The sequence below is a fragment of the Cutaneotrichosporon oleaginosum genome (genome assembly GCF_008065305.1).
Source record: "Cutaneotrichosporon oleaginosum strain ATCC 20508 chromosome Unknown ATCC20508_contig01, whole genome shotgun sequence".
Classification (NCBI taxonomy): domain Eukaryota; kingdom Fungi; phylum Basidiomycota; class Tremellomycetes; order Trichosporonales; family Trichosporonaceae; genus Cutaneotrichosporon; species Cutaneotrichosporon oleaginosum.
In genome coordinates, this window is record NW_027072170.1 from 112525 (window position 1) to 136392 (window position 23868).

At 62.0% G+C, this 23868-nt stretch overlaps 7 protein-coding genes across 7 annotated transcripts; 3 read left to right on the forward strand and 4 right to left on the reverse strand.

Annotated features, from left to right (window-relative positions):
• Window positions 1–121: 121 nt before the first annotated feature.
• On the reverse strand, window positions 122–4283 carry COLE_00055 (uncharacterized protein; the record flags this gene model as incomplete). Its single annotated transcript, XM_018427078.2, has 2 exons — window positions 122–1260; window positions 1295–4283. 2 exons carry the CDS (start codon window positions 4281–4283, stop codon window positions 122–124), a joined length of 4128 nt encoding a protein of 1375 aa, XP_018274886.1.
• Window positions 4284–6646: 2363 nt separating this feature from the next.
• Window positions 6647–7405, forward strand: COLE_00056 (uncharacterized protein; the record flags this gene model as incomplete). The annotated part of the gene is made up of 1 exon (XM_065626053.1): window positions 6647–7405. One exon carries the CDS (start codon window positions 6647–6649, stop codon window positions 7403–7405), a length of 759 nt encoding a protein of 252 aa, XP_065482547.1.
• Window positions 7406–9209: 1804 nt separating this feature from the next.
• Window positions 9210–15409, reverse strand: COLE_00057 (uncharacterized protein; the record flags this gene model as incomplete). The annotated part of the gene is made up of 2 exons (XM_018426463.2): window positions 9210–14903; window positions 14990–15409. 2 exons carry the CDS (start codon window positions 15407–15409, stop codon window positions 9210–9212), a joined length of 6114 nt encoding a protein of 2037 aa, XP_018281112.1.
• Window positions 15410–15814: 405 nt separating this feature from the next.
• COLE_00058 (uncharacterized protein) lies at window positions 15815–16201 on the reverse strand (the record flags this gene model as incomplete). The annotated part of the gene is made up of 2 exons (XM_018421212.2): window positions 15815–15973; window positions 16046–16201. The coding sequence occupies 2 exons, from the start codon at window positions 16199–16201 to the stop codon at window positions 15815–15817; spliced, it is 315 nt and encodes a 104-aa protein (XP_018281111.1).
• A 227-nt stretch (window positions 16202–16428) lies between these two features.
• COLE_00059 (uncharacterized protein) lies at window positions 16429–17431 on the forward strand (the record flags this gene model as incomplete). The annotated part of the gene is made up of 3 exons (XM_018422392.2): window positions 16429–16493; window positions 16540–17054; window positions 17094–17431. The coding sequence occupies 3 exons, from the start codon at window positions 16429–16431 to the stop codon at window positions 17429–17431; spliced, it is 918 nt and encodes a 305-aa protein (XP_018281110.1).
• Window positions 17432–17531: 100 nt separating this feature from the next.
• On the reverse strand, window positions 17532–18998 carry COLE_00060 (uncharacterized protein; the record flags this gene model as incomplete). The annotated part of the gene is made up of 2 exons (XM_018420250.1): window positions 17532–18284; window positions 18372–18998. 2 exons carry the CDS (start codon window positions 18996–18998, stop codon window positions 17532–17534), a joined length of 1380 nt encoding a protein of 459 aa, XP_018281109.1.
• A 248-nt stretch (window positions 18999–19246) lies between these two features.
• Window positions 19247–23780, forward strand: COLE_00061 (uncharacterized protein; the record flags this gene model as incomplete). The annotated part of the gene is made up of 4 exons (XM_018426462.2): window positions 19247–19333; window positions 19367–19574; window positions 19608–20561; window positions 20596–23780. 4 exons carry the CDS (start codon window positions 19247–19249, stop codon window positions 23778–23780), a joined length of 4434 nt encoding a protein of 1477 aa, XP_018281108.1.
• Window positions 23781–23868: the final 88 nt, after the last annotated feature.

Here is a 23868-nt window from a genome sequence, read left to right on the forward strand (position 1 = left end):
GAACTACACATGAACGCAACTCCCGCAACACGCAACACACATCACTGCAAGGTGGTACATACACTGGTGTACACTATACGTTGCATGTATCTGCAAGCCGCACTATAACCTACAGTAGCGTTCAAATGACCGTGGTGCGTAGGGGGAGGGAGGGGAGGGAGGGGACGGGGTCGAGGTCGCTGCCGTGTGCGCTGCTGCGGCTCTCCTTGCCCTCGATAGAGGGGACAGGCTTGCGGCGCACATGGCGGGGCGAGCTGGGCGACGGCGAGCTGAGCGAGTCCGGGCGCTCATGCAGCGACGTGGCGGACGCCGAAGCCGTCAGCGACGGCAGGGCGGCGAGGGTGGCGGGCGGCGCCTGCGCAATGAGGTCGGCGGGCGTGACGGGTTTGTGGGACGCGGCGATGGGGCTCGAGATGTGGCTGATGCGCTCGTCGGCGCTCTCGCGCCGCCGCCGCGCCCCAAAGCTGAATAGGCGCGAGCGGAGCGAGCTCTCGTCGCTGTCCGTGCTCGCGCCGCTGGCCTCGCGCCCGTGGAACGCGTCATTGCGCATCGACGCGAATGACGACGGCGGCGGTAGATCACCCGCCTGCCGCGGGAACAGGCCGACGGGGTCGTGCGTGCCGGATCCACCCGTCCTCTGCGGCCGCAGCACCGTCTTGCTGACCTGGCGCTTGAGGCCCTTGAGCGAGATCGAGTTGGGTCGTGGCGTGCGCGAGGGGTTTTCCCGGGGCGAGGTGCCCTTCTCCACACGCACGGCCATGTTTTGCGGCAGATGGTGGGGCGCAATCTCCAGGCCGGTAAGGTCGGGCGTGGGCGGGCGCGCCGGGCGCGGTGGCGCTGCTGGTGAGTTGGAGGGAATGGACGCTGTTGCGGGAAGCACCCCGCCAGGGAAGCGGCTGAGCGGGTCGAGCGGAGAGGCGGTAACGAGTGGGGAGCCACCAGCTGAGAGGGTGGCCGATGGGCGCTGCGCATGACCTGGTCGAGCCTTGGGGTCGCGGTAAGGGATCGGGGGTGGGGAAGAAACTTGCGAGGGGTGCGAGCCCTTTGTGGGTTCCGAGACTGAACGTGCACCAAAGGCATGAGTTTTTCCCTCATCTGGCTGCTGCAGATAAGGGAGTCTAGACGCGCCTCGAGGCGGGAGATCGGTCACCCATGTTGTTGGGCTCTTTGGGGGCACAGGTGGTGGCGGCGACGACGACGTCGGGGGTGACGGCCACTGCTGATTGAATTGTATGTCTCTTGGCGACAGATCTCGCATCACTGCTGTCAGCAAGGCGGGCAGTCGAGAGCTCACTCTTCTCAAGGTTGTTCAGTTGATCTTCCATGACCTGACCCGAGCCACGCTGGTCAGAACTGGTGGTCGCGCCGCGGAGATGAGCAAGAGCTGGAGAGTGGATGATGGGCGTCGGCACGTCGGAGGAAGCTCCTCTGGACGACTCGGCGGGGCTGACAGGGAAGTCGGCGAGGCCGCGCGACGAGCTTCGCCCAGGAAGGTTGATAGGCGATGCGAGGCGTGACTCATTCTTCTCAACAAATGGGCTTGCCAGAAGGCTCGTCCCCGAAGACAGCGGCGTCGACCCCTCAGGCCCGGCCAGCAGCTCTGTCGCAGGCGGCCGCGGCGAGGCGAGCGAGGGATCGGAGAGGACCTCGGGGTTGGCGTCGACAACGTTGAGCAGCGCGGCTACCTCCTTCAAGCTGTCCTGCGAAGACGACACGGGGAGGTGTTCGAGAGACATGGGGCCATTCAGAGCGCGGTCGGTGCCGATGTCAAACTCGGTCAGCGGTCCTTGGCGCGGGGCGCGGTCGGCACGCAATGCCGCCAGATCGTCCATCGGATCGTCGCTCAAAGAGAGCGCTGTTGCGTGGTTCTGGCTCGTAGAGTGGCTGTAGTTGGACCCGCCGTCGTCATCGTCGTCGAGTGCCGCGTACTCGGGCTCGGGAGAGGCTGATGGCGTTGAGCGCTCGAGCTCGCGAAGGCGCTCCTCTTCTCGTTCGCGAAGGCGCGTCTCCTCTTGCTCACGGACGCGCTCCTCTACCTCTCGCAGACGCCTCTCCTCCGCCTCGCGCAGGCGCTCCTCTTCGAGCCTGCGCACGCGCTCCGCTTCGGCCGCAGCAGCTGCCTCGGCCTCTTCCCGACGGCGCAGCTGGTCAGCGGCCGCAGCAGCAGCGGCAGCGGCGGTAGCCGCCTCAGCCTCAGCCTTCGCCCTGGCCTCGGCTTCCACCCGCCTGCGCTCCTCTGCCGCGGCGGCTTCGGCCTCACCACGTCGTCGGTGTTCCTCGGCTGCGGCAGCGGCGGCCTCGGCTTCCTCGCGCCGACGCTGTTCCTCCGCGAGGGCGGCGGCGGCGTCAGCTTCAGCCCGCCGGCGCTGTTCCTCAGCTGAAGCAGCCGCGGCTTCGGCTTCCTCGCGCCGTCGTTGTTCCGTGGCGACGGCGGCAGCAGCAACGGCAGCAGCGGCAGCGGCAGCAGCGGCCGCGGCGGCAGCCGCTTCAGCGGCCCGTCTCCGCTCCTCCTCCACCGCCTTCTCGACGGCCAGCCGGCGGCGCTCCTCCTCGGCGGCCTGCTCGGCTAATCTCCGCTCGCGTTCTTCCTCGTTCGCCTTCTCCTCGGCCAGGCGCCGCCGCTCCGCCTCGACGGCGAGCTGCTCCGCCAGGCGCCGTTGCACCTCGGCCTCAACGAGACGCTGGCGCTCCTCCTCCGCGGCGGTTTGAGCTTCGGCCTCGGCGCGTCGCCGTTCCTCCTCAGCAGCGGCTTGAGCCTGCATTTCGGCTCGTCGCCGTTCCTCTTCCGCCTCGGCTTCGGCCTCCATCTCGGCGCGGAGTCTTGCCTCGTCGGCCGCGCGAGCCTCCTCCGCTTGTCGCCGCAGCGCTTCCATCTCGGCGACGCGTTGTGCTGCGATCGCCGCGAGGGCTTTGGCTTCCCGCTCTGCTTCTCGCGCGCGCTCGAGAGCTCGTTCCCGCTCTTCCATGTCGCGCAGGAACTTTGGGCGCTCGTCCTTCAATCTCTCGACCAGGTGGAGGTTGCGTATTCCGAGCAGGCTCCCAGAGGCATGAGAGCTGCCTTGTGATGCGGTCGAGCTCAGGCGGCGCTCGAGCGTGGGGTGGTCTGCAGCCGAGTCGGAAGCGGCACGCCGGCGGATGGGCCCTCCAGCCTTGAGCCATGCGCCGAGCCAACGCGCCTCGTTCGGATCGACGGCCAACTCGATCGTCCCAAAGACCGGCGCGGTTGACGCTGCGGAGTGGATGGAGCCGGGAGTGCGAGGGGAGAAGGACGAAGCGGAAGACGACCCCTGCGACGTGCGGAAGGTTGAGGGCTCGTCAATCGCGTTCTCCTGCTGCTTATCAGCGCCCGGGGAAGGTCCGCGCGCTATGCTGTCGCCCACGGTGGTCAGTGGGGAGGCAGTCATTGGCGTCGACATGCCAAATGAACGCTTGAGCCTGCGCGGGGTTGCTGATGGTGTTGTCTGAGGCGACGATGATCTGGGGACATGTGCAAAGAGGCTGGGCCAGGTTGCTGAGGTAATGAGGGGGCCGGAGTCGTCATCGTCACTCGTCTCTGAGCTCCGGGATCCGAGGAGTCGTTCCCGCCCGCTCCCACCGTTGGAGCCGAGATAAAGGAAGAGGCCCAGCGTGGATGGCAGGCCGAACTCGCGCGCAATGACCGCGAGCATGCCACTGAGGGTGGGCTGCAATGGCAGCAACCTTCCCCGCCTGAATCGCCTCGTCCGCTCGCGTTCCTCTGCGGGACTCAGAGTGTCATCCGGCGGAAGCAAGCTCGCGGGAGGCACAACAGCGACGAGGTTCTGTGTGGGGATGGACAAGTGGGAGGGATGCCCAGCATTCGGGGAGCGTGGTCGCGCTGTGCGCGCGGGAGGTGCGTCGGCCACGCGCAGGCCGTTGGGCGCGATGATACCGAAGGACTGGGCAATGCGGCCAAGCTGCGCGGGGGTCAGTGGGCGCCGCGGCGCGCCGGACTCTAGCCTGCGGGGCTCGTCGTCGTAGTTTACCTCGACATCGATGGAGAGGGGTGCGCGGCCTTTGCCTTTTGGACTGGGCGGGGCATTGTCGTGGGAGGAAGAGGGAGAGGGAGCATAGCCTGGGAGGTGGAGGGGGATGTCAGCAAAGGTAGGGAAGCTGTTTGTTGGAGGTGACGCGAGGCCGAAGCGGGAGTTGCGAGCGGTCTGGGGAGGAGATGCGGCAGCGAAGCGGGCTGTGGAGGGAGGTGGTGGCCAAGCAACGAGGGCGTCGCTGATGATGGGCGCGTTGGAGCCGGAGGCGGCTGCCATGTGTGCTGAAGGGGCTGGGGGGAGAGATGAACAAGGATCGGAGGGGGAGGGTGGGGGGGAGGGGGGGGGGGGAGGAGATGGAGAGGAGGCGGTGTTGTTGATCAGGCGATGGATTGTTGTTGTTGTTGTTGTGACAAGAGAGATGGAGAGAGAGCGACAGAGATGATGATGATGATGATGAACAAGACGAAGAAGAAGAAGAGGAGAGATGGAGGAAAGAGGGAAGGAAGGAAGGAAGGGGGGCCGGGGGGATTGTCGAGGTGTCAGATGGCAGCGATTGTAGTCCAGGGTCTCCCTGATCCTTGATCGGGGTCCAAGCAGTTCAAGAGCGTTGGTGCGTAGCGAGTGGCGCAAGTGGCGTATGGCATGCGTCGTCCGAGTGTCTTTGGCGTGCACTCGACGAGGAAAACAGCGATCGTGATGGCGATGGCGATGGCGATGGCGATGAAAGAGAGAGCAATGCAAAGCAGTTGTGAGTCGCGACGAGGCGATGAGAGAACGCGGAGCGTGGAGGGAGGAAGGTACAAATGGACCCAGCAGTTTTACCTTCTCTCCCATGGCATCCTTGCACCCTATTACCCTGAATATCTGAGACATGATCCGCGCTCTGGAGGTGGAGACGCGGCCGGTGATCCTGAGTTGACCCTGTATCCCCTGGCGCGCCCAAGCTGAGATGGCAGTGATCATTAATAACAACTAGTACTTCCGACCACTCGTGTTTTTACTAGAGCCCACCTGTACACGCCTAGTATAGTAGGCACGCTTTCCTATTCAGACGCCTATTCGTGATACATACGAGCCTAATGCAAGGAGACGCCGCGCCGTCTATGGTGGCTTGAACGCCCATTTCCACGACGCCGACGACGGAACATGCATGGAGCCCTTCAGACACTGTAGCCACAGCCTGTGGCTATCAGTAGATATCAGATACATGCATGTAGATGTCGATACAGGATAGATATTGATTTCAGAATGACGTCTACAAGGCGCCATACGTCCCATACCGTGGGTAGTGATACATTTGGCTCGCAAAGAAGTCTGACGCTTGCGTAGACTGCGTATAGAACGTTCTAGACGCCGAGGAAGTGTGTAGATCAATCGGCGGCGGCAGCGGCGGCTGCGGCGGCAGCGGCGCCGTACCAAAGAATCGGGCGTTATGCTCCATGACCTGTTGACGAGCTGCGTCTGAAGTCATCCTGAAGGTGTCTGCCAGCGTAAACGTCGTTGCAGTTGATGTAGAGGTAGAACGGACTGCTGGGGGCGCAGGGGGCGCAGTCGGTGTCGGCGTCGGCGTCGGCGTCGGCGTCGGCGATGCGGCGTCGGCGTCATCCTCTTCTGCCGCGATTTCTCGCTCGCGTTGCTCGCGCCAACGTGGTAGCTTCTTGCACGGCATTCCAGAGTGCAGGCGTTCCCCGTGCTTCCCGCAAAAGCCGCAAAAACCGTTCGGGACGGTTCCTGTTAGATATGAGTCGCTCACGTCGCTCGGCCAGTCGTCCTCGTCGACCTGAGGCCCTCGGTGCCGCGCGCTCCGTTGGCGCGGTCTCGGCGTCGGTCTCGGCGTCGGTCTTTCGTCAGTTGGCGCTTCTCGAGACATCTGCGATGCAGGACAGTCAAAGCCGACGTCGTGCCGTCTGAAGCAGTAGCGACACCGCCGATGTTGCTCCCTCGTCGGTCCCACCACGATCTCCGAGGCTATCAGGCCTCGTCCGCTCGGCGCTCGGGGCCCATTGAAGCGGGCATACGCGGTAGAGCCGCCACGGCCTCGCCCTCGGCTTCGGACTGCGCCTCTCGGCGGTCGGACTAGCAGGTTCAACGTCCTCTGCGTTTCCTCATCCTCGGGCAACGTCGTATCGATAATCTCGGTCCGAATGACTGCGGAGCTGGCTTCCTCGTCGCTCAACGCTTCCTCGTCGCTGGACAGCACGTCAACGACGTAGTTGACGATCCCCGTGGGTGTATGCGCAAAGTATTTGCCTTCGACGTCTCGTACGAGGGTGTTGAGGCTATCGAGGGATACCAGGCGCCACATTCGGCCAAAATCAGCCTTCCTGAGGCGCGCATCGAGCCCGCTGAGCCTCTTCTCGATCTCATGAGCGCATGGAAGATCGTAGGCCTTGCGGAAGGTGCCGGTGCACGCTCTAGGCTCCTCGAGCAGCTCGCCATTGCGATCTACCCGTTGGCCAGCGGCCCATAGGCTCCTCTTGAATGCGATCGCGAGCTGAGGGAAGACGAGCTCCATCGCACGACGCGATACGACGTTTCTGACGTTGGAGAACAGACTGCGACCGTCTTGAACGCGGGTACGCATCTCCGCCTGCATCGTATGGGTAACGCTGGCCCATTGAGAGGTGAAGAAGTCACGTATGCGATCCATGGTTGCCAGGAGATCGCGCCGCCACGGCGAGTCGCCGAGGTGCTTCTTCAGGACGCCGTGCATCCCTTCGAGACGGCTGTTGTTGCGCTGTCCGAGATGGCGATGCCCATCTACGTGGAAATGGACGAATTCCTCGGCGTCGGCGTCTAGCGCGGCTTCCCCGATGCGCAGAGCATCTCCGAGGAGTGTCGCGCCGTCCTCGTCGGCGTATCGGCCCTGCGAGAACGTCTCCACCCAGATAGCACGCTGCTCTGCCAGTTCCTCCTCGCTCCTCGAGCGCACGATCATGCGCCAGCCCTGTAGAACGCTGTCGAGGTGCTCTTCCCATTCGGGCCGCGTATGGAACACGCTCGACGTGTCGTTCAGCTTGTGGGATCCGAAGATACGCCGCAGAGGTGGCGCCGCTGCTACCTTGATATTCTGCTCGATGTGCCACAGGCAGAGGACGTTCTTCGCGCTGGGCCACACCGTCTTGCAGGCTCGGCGTAGGCGGCTATCGCGATCGGTCAAGAACACCGCAGGCTGCGGCGCTTGCACGAGCTCCACGAAGTCCTGGAGGGCTCTGCGCAGGTGGGCGTATCGTTCTCCTTTGAGGAGCGCTATACCAGCGGTGAACGTGTTGTTGCAAGCAGTCACGCCTACGATATGCAGGAGCGGCATATCGTACTTGTTGGTGCCGTTCGTGCAATCGACGAGGAGCACTGTAGGCCACCGTAGCAGCAGAGCTCGGGCTCTTCGGGTAGTGTAGACAATCGAGGTAAGCCTGCAAGTCAGCTAGGATGAGTGGTGGGCTCTCACACGCTCGTATCTGGGTCTCTTGTACCGCGGTATAGCTCGCCTGTAGCGTCCAGGTTGCGCAGGAGGGCCTCGGTCTCAGTACCACCGAGGCGGGCTCGGGTATGCAGTCGGTAAGCGGCATTGTAGATATCTTTGCGGGATAGCCGTACAGTGTCGGGGAAGTCACGATTGAGGCGTGGAACGATACGTCGTGCAGGCAGACCAGCCTGCAGCATGCTTTCGGCGGCCGCAACTTGCTCGGCGTCGTAGCGGCGCGCCTGGACCATCTCCGAGGCCTCAAGAAGCCCGTGGTTGTGCTGATGCCACCCTGCGGCGCGTTGATCTAGCGTCCAGCCTGGCCAGACGGCGATACCGTTGCGCAGGATAGCTATCATCATCTTGAACTTGCAGTTTGTCTTCCTAGAAGCGTAGCGGCGTTTGCGGAAGGGCTCCTGAACTTTGGGCCGTCGGCGAGCCATCCCGCAGTCCAGGTATCGCTTCTCCACGATAGCTCCTTGCGCGCCAGCGACGTCGTCATGAGGTGGGGCTAGCTTCAGTCTGTTGCCGCGAACAAGCCAAAAGCCCTGTGCGAGGGCTATAGGACTGAATATCGTGCAGAGAGCGTCGAGAGAGGGAGCAGTGCAGGGAGGGATATCGACAGTTCGTGTGGGTGGTGTAGGCTGGCTCTCGCGAGATAGCCAGATGTTGTCATTGTCGCTGTCGTCGGCGTCGTCGTCGTCGTCGTCTGAAATGGTGATGTGAGGGCGGACGGCGTATCTGGGTAGTGGTGGTGGAATGAGTAGATCGAGTTCTGAGACCTCCGCAGCTAGCTGAGACGTCGAGGGATGAGAGAGGAGCTCAGAGTGCAGGTTGCGCAGGATGAACGTGTAGTCGAGCTCGTCGTTGGGCTCGGCTATGATATCATCAGTCGCCACCGACGCCCTCGACGCCCCCGACGGCGGCGGCGGCGCCGCCACCAAGGACGATGCAGGAGACTCGGTGCCGTCCTCATATGATGCCGTGCTCGCGATCGACGGCGTCACGAGCGCCATAGACGTGTACGAGGTGTTCATGTTGAATTGAGAGTGATGAAGGTGATGAAGATGTTGAGGAAGTGAACTGAATCGACGTGACGTGATGGGCGCGTGGGAATAGGCACGCCACCAGGGGATTGGCGTGCGCCAGAGGCTGGTGCCTATACATTTTCTATAGGCGTGTACAGGTGGGCTCTAGTAAAAACACGAGTGGTCGGAAGTACTTGTTATTAATAACCCGCGTTATGCCGATTAATGTCCTCCTAATGTGAACTCCAAACTCCGACCCCTGGCTTGTCGGCCCCTTGCGCCCTCAGCCCCTGCGCCCTAACGCCCTCCTTCGGCCCCTCCTTTGGATGCTTCATGAGGGTGCCTGAAGCAAATCTCAACGCGACTTGAGCTGATCATCGCGAGCAACATGCAATCAAACGCATAAAAAAACGACGCGTCGAAGCGGCACTACTGTAAAGATACTCCCACGTACATAAGCTTTCATCGCCTCGCTCACCTTTTCCACTTTGTTCAGCTTGCTCAACTGTGTACAGTAGCTGTGGCAGCCCTCGACCGACTGACGAGATCAACGCGCCCACTTTACCCACCCCTGTCATCTTCATCTCCTCATGTCATCCCCACTCATCCCAAATTAACTCTACTCAACTCATAAGCCCCCCGAGCCAATCTACCACCACCCTCAATCTCACGTGAATAATCGACCTCTCTGCGCCTCTGCATAAAATTATCTTATCTTCCGAAACTCTTCAGCTCGATACCCTGCCCCCCGCGATGCTGCTGCTGCGGCATAGGTCCAGACCGAGCACTCACCGCCTCCCGCACCGCTCGTTCGAGCTGTGCACGCTCGCCCTCGGGCATGGCCTGTGTCGCGTCCTTGAATGCCTTGGGTGCACTCTGCGCCAGGCCCAGCATCGTCGCTGTGGCAAGCAAATGAAGCGGGCTCGCGGGCTGCTGCTCGGCCGGGTCGAGCAGGAGGGCTAGAGTTGGGAGAAGCACGCCGTATCCCCTCGGCTTGGCTGACTCGGGGAGGCCGGCACACCATGCCACCAGGCCGCGCAGCACTTCACGTACACCGTCGAGCGGCACGCTTGCTGCGTCGTCGGCGGCGGCGGTGGCCACCACCACCTCTGCCACGTACGATACCAGTGCGGCGATGACGCACAACGTCGCATGCTGCAGTGCTGGCGACGGCCGTGGCGGTGCCCCGGGCAACTGACGCAGCGATGCCTGGAGGAGAGTAGTCGCGCAGTGCACAGGGGTAAGGCCCAGCTCTGGTCGTTCCGCCATCGCGGCTGGCGTCATGTACCGCGCCATGTCAGACACCGTTTGCTCAATGACCGGCTTGGAGACGGGCACACCCAGTGGAAGCGTAGTAAGGATCAGCACAAGTGCCAACATGTTATTCTTGATCTTGATGTTGGCAATGGCATTCACGCGCGAACGCATGTCGTCAATGTGTGAGAGGCAGGCTCCAAGCAGTCCGTGGACAACGCGCTCGCTCGTAGCACCAATCGTCGGGACCTGCGAGCTGAGCGTCTGGTCGAGCAGCTGCTTGAGCGATGGCAGGCACTGCCCCGCGAGGTCCATGCCCGGCGTCTCGTCGTGCAGAAGATCCGAGAAGAGGTGGATGGCGACTGCCGACAGATCGGCGCGCTGGGACATCTCCATGACGTCGACAATGCGAGAGTACGCGGCAAAGCCTGAGCGGATGAATGCGACGCGGTCGGCGGCGGCCTCGGAGTGGGAGAAGTTGGACGCAATTCCCGGAGCGGGGATGGTCTGCCGAAGAACAAAGGCGACGACAGCAAGCGCGCGCCGCACCTGCGCCGCGTCAAAGCCCGTGCTCCCCTTGCGGCTGATCGCAAATGTGGCGATAAGCTCGACCATATCAGACTTCACCGCGGCGCTCTCACTCATCGCGATGCGGTAGCAAATAGTGCACAACTCGTCGAAGAATGCGCCCTCGAATACGGTCGTGCCCGACAGCTGGGGACGAACGAGACTCGTCATGGTGCGCAGTGTCACACTCGCCATGGCAGGGTCCGACCCCAAAGCGCGGGTGAGGCACTCAAACGCCAGCCCGTACAGGACATAGAAATTGGTGGCGGGTTCAGGACGGATTGCCGGAGCGGACGAGGCGGAGGGCTCAGAAGAAGACGTGAATGTCTGCCCGTCCACTGCGCCGATAACGAAGGGGTCGTTGGCCACAAGCCCGATTGCCACAGCGTGCAGCAACTTGGGCACAGCCTTCTCGTAGTAGGGCAAGAGGACATCGCGGCCCATGCCTGTGCCCAGGTCCATCCCAGCAGCTGCCCCAGCACCCATCTCAGGATCGGTGCGGAGGTATGCGTAGTCACGCAGCGCACCGACCCAGAAGGGACCGAGAAGCCAGCGGTACGGCTTAATAACCTCGACAAGGTACGCCTGCTTGGTCGATGCGACTTGCAGCTCCGCCCAAGCGGCGAGGATCGAGATCTTGAGCATCACGGACGCCGAACTCGACAGATCCTTGACGTCACCGAGAGACACCATCTCGCCGTCCTTGCACTGCTCAAGAGCCCCTGTCAGGAGTTTGAGGATACGCCCCATGCGCGAGACCTCCTTGATAACGCCTGAGCCGACGAAGACAGCACACACCTGTACTGCACGCGCAAGCACCTCAGGTGTCGAGTCCGAGCCGAAGGACGGCGTCAGCGCTGCAGCGATCGGCGCTTGGTGCTGCTCCAGGAGCAGCGCTCCGTCAAAGTCCGGATCGGGTGCCGTTGCAAAGTACTGCACAACATCTCTGAGCACCAATAGACCTTCCAAACGGACGTCCTCGACGATCGCTGCCGAGGCTGAGAACGCCATGCGGATGAGATCGGCGACGCGAGAGAAGAGAAGGTGACGCGCTTTGAGGCCAGACTGACGTGCGAGCACGGGGTTGAAGTTCTCCGGACGGCCATGGTCGGCAACGGCAACAACAATATTGTGGAGGCAGACGAGGGCGAACTTCTGCGTGCGCCAGCGCGAGCTGAGCGTTGACCCACGGTCCGCTGAATCGCCTCCCAGCGACGCGCCCTCGTCATCGACAAACATAGGGATGGCGGACTTCGCGGCTGCCGGCGCAGCAGCCTTGGCACCTGGAGTGCGCGTCATGATGCGCTGGCACAAGTCGATCCAACCCGACGGCAGCGTTGCGGCGGTCTGCTGCAACCAGCTCGTGATGACCGCCTTGACGCCCTCGATCGTCGGGTCCTTGTCCAAAAGACCAAAGAGCTCCTCAACTAGCTGGTTACCTCCAATCTTGGACATGAGCAGTGCGTCGCGCTGGACAATCTGATACAGCGCGGTAATGGCGGCGACCTTGAGCGGCCGTCGCGTCGACGCGAGGTACTGCCGGAAGGAAGACACAAGCTTAGGAACGTCCACCTCACCGGGCGCAAACATGAGGATTTGCTGTATGCACTTAATCGCCTCCACTGCGAGACCCTCATCGGTCTCCTCGCGGAACTCGTGCACGAGGAGGAAGACGAGGGACCGGACTTTGCCAGGCTCCTGCAACTCAGGACCAAGGACGCCAATGAGGGCATGAAGCAGCCGGCAAATGACCTGGTAAGCCGGGAGATCACCACGGAGGTTGACACTGCCCAATGAGCCACCGTCTGGCTCGTGGGTCTCGAGGAGGTAGATGTTTGCGATCATGCCCAAAGTCGTGTGCACGTACGGCGAGTACGACAGGTTTGCCGCGTTGACGATCTCGGTGAGCGCAGCGAGTGCGTAGAAGTGGACGACGGGGTGTGGGTCAGTCGCGAGCGACATGAGGATGTTGACGATAGTCTTAAGTATGGGGCCACCCGACATGCCACCGACGCTGCTGTAAATTGCGCCGAATGCCACCGCGCATCCTGCACGGCTATCCGGCACGCGGTTGTTGACGACCTGGTCCACGAGCCATTGCACCTGCGACGAGAGGTAGTTGCTGCCGGCGAGGCTAGAGATATGGCCCATGGCGCGGGCAGCCGCGCCGCGGATACTGGAGTTTGAGTCGAGAACCGCGTCCTGAAGGAGCGCCTTGATCACGTCACTGACCTGCTGGCTGCCCAGTGACCTCCGTGCGCGAGCGCCTGCCGCGTCGGCGAGCACCAAGGAGCGGCACAGCGCCTCCATTGTGTTTCCAACGACGGCCTGCTTGCGTCCAGGGTTGCGCTCAAGCTTAGACGAACGAACATGGCTGCTAAGCGTTGCGAGGCTCTGGACCTGACCTTCAAGGTTCTGGTGGGCGAAAAGCGTGGAGAAAAGCTCCACGCCCGCGTCGATAACACCTGTCTGTGCGGGAGCAGGCTTCGGCGTGTCGGACTTGAGGTCGCGTGCGAACAAAGTGACGTAGTCGTGCTCCAGCGAGCCAATGATGGGATGTGAGAGTTGTGACTCAATGGACATTTCGACTCGGTCGCGGTTAAGGAACACGTCCTCATCCGTCGAGCCACCCTCGCGCTCCCGAGCTGCCAGCAGGCTTGTCACACCAAACGCGTATCCGTCGGTTGACTGCCACACGCTTGAAAACTGACCCGCCTGGGCGGCAATCGCTGCCTGGGCCGCAGAGCCAGAGTAGTTCTCCGGATCAGCAAACACCGTAATAGCCGCCTGCATGAGAGCGGGCTGCATCGTTTCCGTGGCCGAGGATGGACCGAGGCCGCTGAAGCACTGGAGCACACGGCGACGAAGATTAGCTTCGCGCTCGACCAGGGATGGTCGCATCGTGAAGGCATGCGAGGTACCGCCTTGTGGATTGGCCGCCTGTTCGCGCAACAACTCGGAGTAGGCGGTAGCAAAGCCATTGACAAAGTTGAGCGTGTTAGTGAACAGAGTGGCGAGGCGACGCGCGACATCGATGTTGACGAGGGACATATTGTGCTGGAGGAAGTTGTGAATGGCCCCCAGCGCGCTCTCGCGCACTACCAGCAAGAAGTTCCAGTCAGCTTCACCGCGGTCGCCTACCGACGCGTCCTTGCTCGTCGGCTTCGGGAGCGCGTTGCGCCACAAAACGAGAAGCTGAGGAAGGTGCAGCTTGACGAACCCAGGGCCGAGGGACATCAGCGATGCAATGAGGTGCCAGGCGACCTGCACCTCGATGGTGGCCGGCGCAACGTCGTGGTCACCGGCGCGCTTGAGCAACGAGAAGGACATGTCGAAGACCTTGGATGGCAGATCACTGGACACGTACAGCGGACGCGATGGGCTTGTGGCCACCAGCGCACCGAGGGCGAAGGCCTTGCCGAGTACACGGGCGGGTACTTCCTTCGGCGTCGCCGGCGTCCCGAGAAGGCCGAGATCCTTGTTCACATCCGCCAGCAGGCCACCCAAGAGGTGAGGAAGCTGGTTCGGGTTCGTGGTGCAGAAACGACGAAGAGTGGCCGCTGCCTGCAGACGGACTGAGTAGGACTCGTGCGACAGAAGGCGGACCAGAGGCTCGGCCAGAAGCTCGATGATCGATGGTGGTGCATTGCCGAGCTGTTCAAGCAGACCGGAAACCTCGCGCAGCGCGACAATGAGCGCCTGCTTGTGCGGATTACGCTGCCCTGCGAGCGGCGTCGCGTTCCACTTGCGGAGGTAGCTGTTGCCCCATTCACGGAGAGCGTTGACCTGCCCTGCTTCAGACAGCATGCTCACTCCCACGAGGTCGCGGAGAAGGATCCCAGCAGCCTCGCGCGTGGAAAGAATCTCGTAACGAGTGCTGAGCCCCTTGGGAGAGAGCACAATCTCGTCGACGATGTGCGCAACGATCTCGCTGTAGTGCGCCTCGACGTAATCAGGGCCGAGCTGGGTGAGAAGGGTTGCGTACACGTCGATGAGGGCGTTTCGTAGCTTGCGAACAGTGTTCGGCCGGTTATACGGGACGGACAGGTACTTGAGCATCTGATCGGTGGTGAACATGGGTTTGACCTTGTCTTCCGGCGCCGATGTGATGATCTGTGGGCCCGAGTCATCCAGCTCCTCAGCGTCGCCTGTCGTCTTCTTAACTGGTGGTTTCCTGGGCTCCGGAGGGGCCATGCCTGAGCCAGGCGTCTGCGTCGCTGCAAGGAAATGTGCGAGCATGCGGCATAGCGAGCGTCTCGTGAGATAATCTGCGCTCTCAAGGCCCTTCAGAGCGAGGGGCGTGATCATTTCCAGTGTCGGCTGCAGCTGCAAAACAGGCGAGTAAAGCTGCAGGTTGATGAAAGTCTCAGCGCACACTCTCTGGACGGGAAGCGCCTTGTCCTGTAACCCCGAGCGGAGCTGCTTGAGGAGGTCCTTGACGAGAGCATCGGGAAGCGCTCGACCGGCCGACACCAGCGACTTGTAGAATGCTGAAACGGCATGGGTTCGCAAGATGACGGAGAAGTTGGAGTTCCGGAGGACCTTGAGCGCCAAAGTGCAGATCTCGGCCATGAACGACATCATCTGGCATGGTTAGCGCACTCTTTCGTTTGGTGGCTTGAGCACGCCCCGGGTTGTGGGGCCACCAACAAGGGCCTGCCTAGACTCACGTTGCCGCCGTGTTCCTTGATGATCTCGCCGACAGTGTACCAGCTAGCAACGCGCTGCACATTTTCGAGCGCAGACATCGACTTGTTCCCGCCATCTACGCCACGGAGGAGGGCCTGCACGAGGTCGAAGAGTGAATGACTCTCAACTCGGTTGTGCAATTTGACCAGCACGCGCGCAGCAAGATGGCGTATTGGGCGTCCAGGCTTCGGGAGAGCGGTGGCAGTGGTTGTCTGGGGATTGGGGACGAGGAGGCGGAGGAAGAGGGCGTGGAGGACGGCGACATGCGGGAGGATCGCGTCGGGCGTCAACGTGTCCAGCGCTCCATCGACCTGTCGCAGGTAGTGGAGGAGGGAGAGGTCGGAGCCCTCGCCCGTGAATCGCCCCGCGTCGACCGCGAGGATGGCGGCGTCGTCTGCCATGGCGAGGGGTGTGGATGACGGGGGATGAAGAGATGTCGATGTAGTTGGACGTGCCGTGGAAGTCGTGACGTGCCCTGAGACACCTCCACTTTCCGCCCGGGCCGAGAGCGATCAGAGATACGGGGACCAGTGCTCTAGCGACCATCACAAACCACCACTACGACGCATGCAGCGCAGTGGTGGCCACACAACAATACCAGAACGCAAGTACAGATGGTCTAAACGTATGTTCTAGGCGATTTGTCTACAACGGCGAATGGACGATTGAGTACTGCGCATGTTGAGGGCGGTGGAGGCCGCGACATGAGGCGGGCAGTATGGTCGTCGCGCGGGCCTGTCGGCGGACACCACAAGGCGCTGCGGATGGGCAACCCCGACGATCGCAGAGGTTGCAATGGGCTGCATCTAAGCCTCCTTGAGCGCGCTGACCTGCTCGTCGCCGCTGTCCCCGTGCTCTTGGGCGAGCTTCTTCAGGCGCGAATGGTTGCGCTTCACCATAAGACGGACTGCGCGGTTGCGCTCGATCTCGCCCATCTCCGCCCAGTTTGTGATCCGCGAAATGGTCTGGCGTGAGTATGATGAGCATCCAAATGGTAGAAACCAGTGGCGAGCGATCTTGTGGTCGGCTCTACTCACTCCATCGCCGTTGATGATCATAGGCCCGAGCTTGTCCAACTTGATGGGCGTGCCATCGACATCTATAGTGACGACTCCGTCCTCTTTCTCATTCGTATTGTGTGCGCCGGCCTCGATGGATAGAGGAAGCTTGTCGGTGCTGCTGATGCTGGTCATGCTTGTGCGGTGGGAGAGGATCAACAAGTGGAAAGATGATGTACATGGCGTTTCTTGAAACCTCGGCGACCTTCCTCCACTTCAACACGGCGGCATCGTCATGCAACCCAAACGTTATTTCACCCTCCACTTAGACACGTGAAAGGAAGGTCGTTTTTGTATCGTCGTTGCTCACCACCACCATCCAAGCCGCGCTCGACGCTCATTGTTCTCTACTCTCGCCCAAAATGTCGCTCGACGCTCCTACGTCCGCGATCCACCTCTCTCAGCCCCCTAGTGGCTCGTCGCACCTGTGAGTCGCCCCCTTTCTTGCTGTCCAACGAGCTCGCTCACAACAGGCGGCCGCCCGCGCTCATCACGGTCCACCCCTCCGTGATCGCGTCCATCCTCACCCACCACCAGCGCCGGCCAGCGGACAGCACCGCGCCCCGCGTTATCGGTACTCTTCTTGGTGTGCGCAGCGAGAATGGCCAGGAGATCGACGTGCGCTCGAGCTTTGCCGTCCCGCACTCGGAGGGCGAGGAGCAGGTCGCGCTCGACATGCCGTTCCAGCAGGGCATGATGGAGCTTCTCTCCAAGAACGGCATCAAGGAGTCGATTGTCGGCTGGTACGCTACCCACCCCGAACTCAACGCGTACTCTGCCCTCATCCAGAACTATTTCTCCCAGGAGACTGGCGCGTCTCAGGCTATCCACCTTACCGTCGACACTGACCTCGATGCCAGCGGCAAGAAGGGCCTCGGTATCAAGGGCTGGGTCTCAACCTCGCTCGGCCTCAACCCCAAGCCTGAGAACTGCGTCTTCCTTCCCGTCCCCGTCGTGATCAAGTACGCCGACTCGGAGCGCGCGGGCCGTGAGTTTCATCTGGAATGAATGTCAAGCTAATGGCCAGTCGACCTCCTCACCTCGGGCAACCCTACTCCGTCGCCCTCGCTCCCGCCCCTTCCTTCGCTCTCCTCATCGCTGTCGCAGCTCTCTACGCTCATTGACGATGCGCTGAAGTATGTTCAGGCTGTCAACGCCGGCCAGACCTCCGGCGACGCCGAGGTCGGGCGTTACCTTCTCGAGGGTGTTGGTCGCTGGTCGGCCGGCGCCGGCTCGAATGCCGACGAGGGCGGCATCAAGGAGGGCCTGCAGGACACGCTCACCGTGTCGTACCTGTCCAACCTTGTGCGCGCGCAGGTCGAGCTTGCTGGCCGCCTCGCGCTGCTCCCCCAGTCGCAGCAGTAGGTTGTAGTAGGTGGAGGTATACCCAGTTAGATACATGTACTTGCATCGAAACTCTTCGATCTGGATGCCAGCAACTAGTTAGAGCTACGTGCTTGGTCTACTATCCGCGTGCTACTTCGTCCCACCGCCTCTGCTTCCCCCTCGACCTCCAGTCTCCGCCCGCGCCATCGCCCTGGTCCGCTACCTGCCCCCGCGCGCCAAGTCCTACTCGCTCGTTCCGCAGCACGGCGACGACTGGCTCCGCGCGACCAGAGGCATCGCGGCCGAGGCCCGAGCCGGGTGCCCACCCCTGACGAGCGAGCATGGCGCGGGCCGCCGCGGACGGCCCCGCCGGTTGCGGCGGAGCAATAATCGCTGGGCCGGGGCTACCGCTCGTGCGTGGTGGCGATGAGACGTGTAAGCGCCGGCGCTGCGCCGAGCGGTCGACATATGCGCCTCGCGACGGCGCGGTCCGCGCGTCTTCGCCTAGCAATGTGTCGCGGAGAGCATCCATCGCCAGTTTACGCTTGAACTGGCGCTGGCCACGGCGCGCCGCCGCGCCGACAGGAGGGTCGAATGGGGCAGGCGAGCCGCCGTCCGGCGTGGCCGTCTCGGCGTCGACCTCGAGCCTGATCTCCTCAGCGCCTGCAAGCGCGCAGTCGCCGCACGGCCAGTCCGTATGGATGTGAGCCGTGAACGTCGTCGTGCCCACCGTCACGCGGCTGAGGTGGCGGATCGGGTGCGGGGTACTTGCGTGCTTCGCTTCGCTGAGGCGTGTCGCCTCCCTTTCCCCGCGGTGCGCGACGTACGTTCCCAGCGTCGAGCCCAGGTCGACGATCCACCACCCCTCCGCATCCTCAGGTTTGGGCACCGCCTTTCCAGCCGCGTGTTCGTCCTCTGCATCCCGGCCGAGCTCCCATGGATCCTCTGATCCGCCACGACTGCCTGACTCGCTGCGCACGGCACGCACCGCCGCGTCCACGCGCCCTTCCCGGCCCCAATACACCAGCGCGTGTGTCTTGCTCACTTCCATCTCGCGGACGCGGACACGCGCCGGATCCCCCGCGCCTCGTCGGTCGCGCCCGATCTGGATTCCACCAGGTCGGGCGTCGAGGAGCACGACCCCGCCGAGGGGAAGTACCTTCGATCGGCGCACGACGAAGCGCAGAATATGATCGGGGGCGGGTTTCTCAGGTTCTGGCTCTTCGCTGCGCCCGTATGGGTCGTGTCCGTTGCCGTAGCGCTCTCGATCTCGGTCGTTGTCGTGCGTGCTCCGTCCGCCGTCCGCTGACGGATGTGTTGGTCCAGTAGTGCTTGCGACGACGCGAGCCAGTTTCTCCGGGTCCATCAGGCCTCCCCATCCGACATCGTCTTCCACTTCTCCCTCCTCCATCTCCTGGGTCCCGGCAGCGGTAGATGGCCCGGCGCCGCCGCGGGCGGCGAGCTCCGCGGCAGTGCAGTACGTCCACTCGCCGGCGGATGGGATGGCGTACATGTCGCTGGCGGCGTGGTAGTACACCCCCAAGCTAGGGTTCCACACCCACGTCTCGGAGGCCGAAGCAGTGGGCGTGGGCGTCGAGGACGACATGCCGACGTGTGGTGTGATGTGGGTGATGATGAGTTCTCGAGACATCGGACTTCTGTGGTGGAGGTGCGATTGCAGTCACGTGCAACTCTCGATATGAAGCAAAAACACTGGCGTTTCAACCCATGACGTCGAGCGGCATCAACTTGGCCACGTGGTGCGACGCGTCGAGTTGACGCGCCTGCAATGTTGGTCTCGCGCGTATCCCTTGTCCGTTTGATTTCTCACCTCACCGCCACACACACACCAGTATGCCACCACGAGGCGGACCCAAGTCTGATCGCCTTGCTGCGCTTCGTGAGGCGCGTGAGAAGGGCGGACGTCTCTCCCAGTGGAAGGTATGTGCCCTTCTGGCGTTGGCTGACATTCAGGCCGGAGACGCGGAACTTTACGACGAGGTCACGGACGAGCAGTACCGCTCGATCGTGGGATCGCGTCTCGAGCAAGACGACTTCATCATTGATGACGATGGGAGCGGATACGTCGAGAATGGGATGGACGACTGGGGCGGCGGCGAGGACGAGGAGGAGAGTGAGGACGAGGACGCGTTCGAAGGCGAGGACGAGGAGTACCGCAAGGGTAAGCATTGTTGGGGGTGCAATCTGACACCAGCGCGTAAACTGAAGCGCGAGAAGGCGCGCGCGAAGGCTGAGAAGAGCGGCGCGAAGGCGGCACCGAAAGCCAAGCCAAAGCCGAAGGCCAAGTCCGCACTGTCAGACTATGCACGTCCAGCGGCGTCCGCTGCCGCGTACCGACCAGCTAAGCCCACCGTGAATGAGGACGACTTCATGGCGTCTCTTCTATCCACCGTCACGGCAGAGCCCTCCCGTCGCCGCCGCTCATCTCCCGACTACCCCTCGAGTTCTCCGGTCGCTCCTAGCTCGAGCTCAAGTTTCTTCTCATCTGGCAGCGTGCGCAAGCGATACGGGGACAACAGCGATGACGAGGCGTGGGACCCGTTGCGCGGTCAGATGAGCAAGAAGCCGCGTATCTCAGACGCGACTATCAAGCCTGAGCCGCTGTCAGATGAAGAAGGCGTCGACTTCGGAAACGCAATGGACGTGGACGACGACATTGTCATCAAGCCCGAGCCGGTTGATGACGACGACGAGGAGATGGCCGTCAAGCCGGCAGCGCGACGTACTGGTGCCGCACCAAGCGCCGCTCGGCGCCGCATGGTCAACTCCACCGCCGTTAAGCATGTCAAGAAGGAGCCCACACCAGAGCCGCAGATGGAACTGGAGCCGGAGGTCGAGAGGAAGAAACCTGCGTTCATCCGCAAGCCTGCCCCAGAACGCGCACATTGGCAGAGCGTCCAAGCAGCCCTCGCGGACAACTCGGACCTTGACGCCGTACGTGTGCCCCAGGGCTCTACCAAGGCCGAGAACGTCCTCGAGAAGGATGATTCGCTCAACATCTTCTGGCTCGACTTTCAAGAGCAAGACGGTGTTGTTCACCTCATTGGCAAAGTCCTTGATCGCCAGTCAGGCAAGTACGTTAGCGCATGTGTGAGCGTGCAGGGCATTCAGCGCAATCTCTTCGTGAAGCCGCGTGTTAAACGCTTTGGTGAGTGACACGGGCGCATTTTTGCTGACGTCAGCCGGAGGTCGCGAGACCCACCTCGAGGTTTCGCAGGACGATGTGTACCAGGAGTTTGACAACCTACGCAACAAGCACGGCATCGAGGAGTGGCGTGCCAAGTTTGTTACCCGCAAGTACGCGTTCGAAGACCACACCGTCGAGCATGGCGAGAGCGAGTGGATGAAGGTGGTCTACCCCTACAACCAGCCCGAGATCCCCCAAGGGACCACTGGTGCTACCTTCTCGCACGTCTTCGGCTCCAACACGAGCGCCTTTGAGTTGCTCGTGCTCAAGCGACGTATCATGGGCCCCTGCTGGCTCAAGATCGACGGGCCGGAGCTGTCTGCAAAGGCGGCGACGTGGGCCAAGATCGAGTTCACAGTCAAGGATCCAAAGAGCGTCAACCCTGTGGACGAGGATGACCCCTCCGCGCCGAAGGAGATGCCTCCGCTTACGATGATGAGCATTGCGCTCCGCACGATCGTCAATCACCGCGAGAACAAGACCGAGATTCTCATAGCGACGACACGCACATGGGAAAATGTCAACATCGAGGACCCTACGCCGCCCGATAGCCAGCCCTCGTCACTGACAACCATCGTGCGCCCGATCGAGAAGTTCCCGCCTGGCTTGGAGGAACGCGCGAAAACTGAGCGCTCGAGATTCCAAGCCGTCAAGGCGGAGCGTGCGCTGCTCAACTCTCTCCTCGCGACCATCCAGCGACATGACCCCGATGTCCTTGTCGGCCACAACTTCCTCGGAAACACGTTTGAGGCGCTTCTTTACCGCCTGAAGGAGCTGAAGGCGGACCACTGGAGCCGTATCGGTCGTTTCCGCCGTAAGGGTTTCCAGATTAGCAAGGCGGGTTCCAATGTGCGCCTGCTCGCTGGTCGCCTTGTAGCCGACTTGTCCAGCGACGCGGCCAAGGGCATGATCTCGTCGACGACTTGGTCTTTGACTGAAATGGTCTCGACACATCTAAAGGTTACCCGCGAGGACGTCGACCCAGAAGACACACACACCTACTTCGACCACACCCTCAGCACACCCGACAAGCTCATCCAGTACATTCGTCTGGCCGAGGTCGACGCGTTCTTCCAGATGGCGATCGCGTCGCGCGTCCAGCTCCTTCCTCTGACGAAGCAGCTTACCAACCTTGCGGGTAATTCCTGGAACCTAACGCTCAATGGCGGTCGTGCCGTGCGCAACGAGTTCATTCTGCTCCACGAATTCCACCGACTTAAATACGTCTGCCCGGACAAGACGTTCAAGCAGAACAAGGTGAAGATTATCAACGACGACGGCGAGGAGGAAGAGGTCAATGCAGGTCACAAGCGCGGCAAGGCCAAGTACGCTGGTGGTCTCGTCTTTGAGCCGAAGCGTGGGCTGTGGGACACATACATCCTTGTCATGGACTTCAACTCGCTGTACCCATCCATCATCCAGGAGTACAACATTGACTTCACAACCGTCGAACGCGCGGACGTTGAGGACAGCGAGGAGGAGAAGATCCCCGACGTGCCGCCTAGCGACACCGCGCAGGGCGTGCTTCCGCGCATCATTGCCACGCTCGTTCAGCGCCGTCGCCAAGTGAAAGGTCTCATGAAGGACAAGCATGCAGCCGCAGCCAAGCTCCAGCAGTGGGACATCAAACAGCAGGCGCTCAAGCTCACTGCCAACTCCATGTACGGCTGTCTTGGTTTCGCCGGATCGCGGTTCTCCTCGCGGCCGCTCGCCGCCCTCACCACCTTCAAGGGTCGTGAGATTCTTACGCACACTCGCGAGCTCGCCGAGTCGCTCTCGCTCGATGTTGTGTATGGTGACACCGACTCGGTTTTTGTCAACTCAAACGTCACAACATACCCTGAGGCGCTAAAAATCGCAAACGAGTTCAAGGTGGCGGTTAACGAGCGGTACAAGCTGCTCGAGATTGACCTGGACGCGACGTTTGAGCGCGTGCTCCTCCTCAATAAGAAGAAGTACGCCGCTGTCAAGATTGACGAGGCGGGCGAGCGCTCAACCGAAGTGAAGGGTCTCGATATGAAGCGTCGCGAGTTCTCCAAGCTGTCAAAGGACGCATCTTCTGCTGTGCTCAAAGAAGTCCTCAGCGGCGAGGCGACCGAGAACGTCATTGCCAACATCCACGAATACCTTACGCAGCTTGGAGAAACGGTGCGCTCCGGCGGGGTGCCGCTCGAGGACTTTATCATCTTCAAACGACTGGGCAAGAACCCGGAGGACTACCCAGACAAGAAGAGCCAGCCACATGTCCAGGTCGCGCTGCGCATGAAGTCGAAGGGAGCGACTGTGCGCGCTCATGACGTCGTCCCGTACATCCTTTGTGTGGGGACGGATGGCAAGGCGGCGCGCAGCGCGCAGGCTGACCGCGCATTCCATCCTGACGATTTGCGGCGACAGGGCAGCGAGCTGAAGATCGACTACGACCTCTACCTCGACGCACAGGTTTTGCAGCCAGTGCTGCGTCTGTGTGAGAACATTGAGGGGACAGAGCGCGCACGCCTGGCGGAATGCCTTGGTCTTGACCCAGCACGATACACCACCTCTTCGCATGAGGTGGCCGAGCGCACATTCCACCGCTTTGAGAGCCAGATCCCGGACAAGGAACGGTTCAAGGACGCGGTGCCGTTCGCTCTCCGCTGCGGCTCGTGCGACGCGACGTTCGCATTTGAAGGCATCGCTTCTGACGCCGAGGAGCCGGAAGGCGCCACGCTGCGCCGCCACGGCATCGTGTGCCTGTCGTGCTCGGCCTCGGTCCCCTTCCCGAGCGTCGCGCTGCAGCTGGAAACCGCTGTGCGCAGCTTCATCTCCAAGTACTACCTCGGCTGGGCGGTGTGCGACGCAGACGACTGCGGGGCCCGCACGCGCGCAATGAGCGTGTACGGCCGCCGGTGTTTGGGATTCAGCAAGCCTGGGTGCAAGGGCGTTGTGCATCTCGAGTACTCGGACCTCGCGCTGTACAACCAGCTGCTGTACCTGCGCAACCTGTTTGACAGCGACAAGGCGCTGGCGGCGGCGCGGGGCGGCGCGCGCTTCGACGACGTGCGCGCCCTCGTCGCGTCCAACGCGGCAGGGCTTGCGTCCGCTCTAGGTGTAGTCGACAAGTATCTCGACTGCAACGGGCGGCGGTTTGTCAACATGGGCAGCCTGTTCAAATTCATGGAGCGGGTGCAGGTGGTGGTTTAGTAGACATATTGCATGCATGTAAATTAGCCAATGAAAGCAGATATGGGTGATGGTGGCAGTTGGTCTGGAAGGGCCTGCAGCCGGAAAT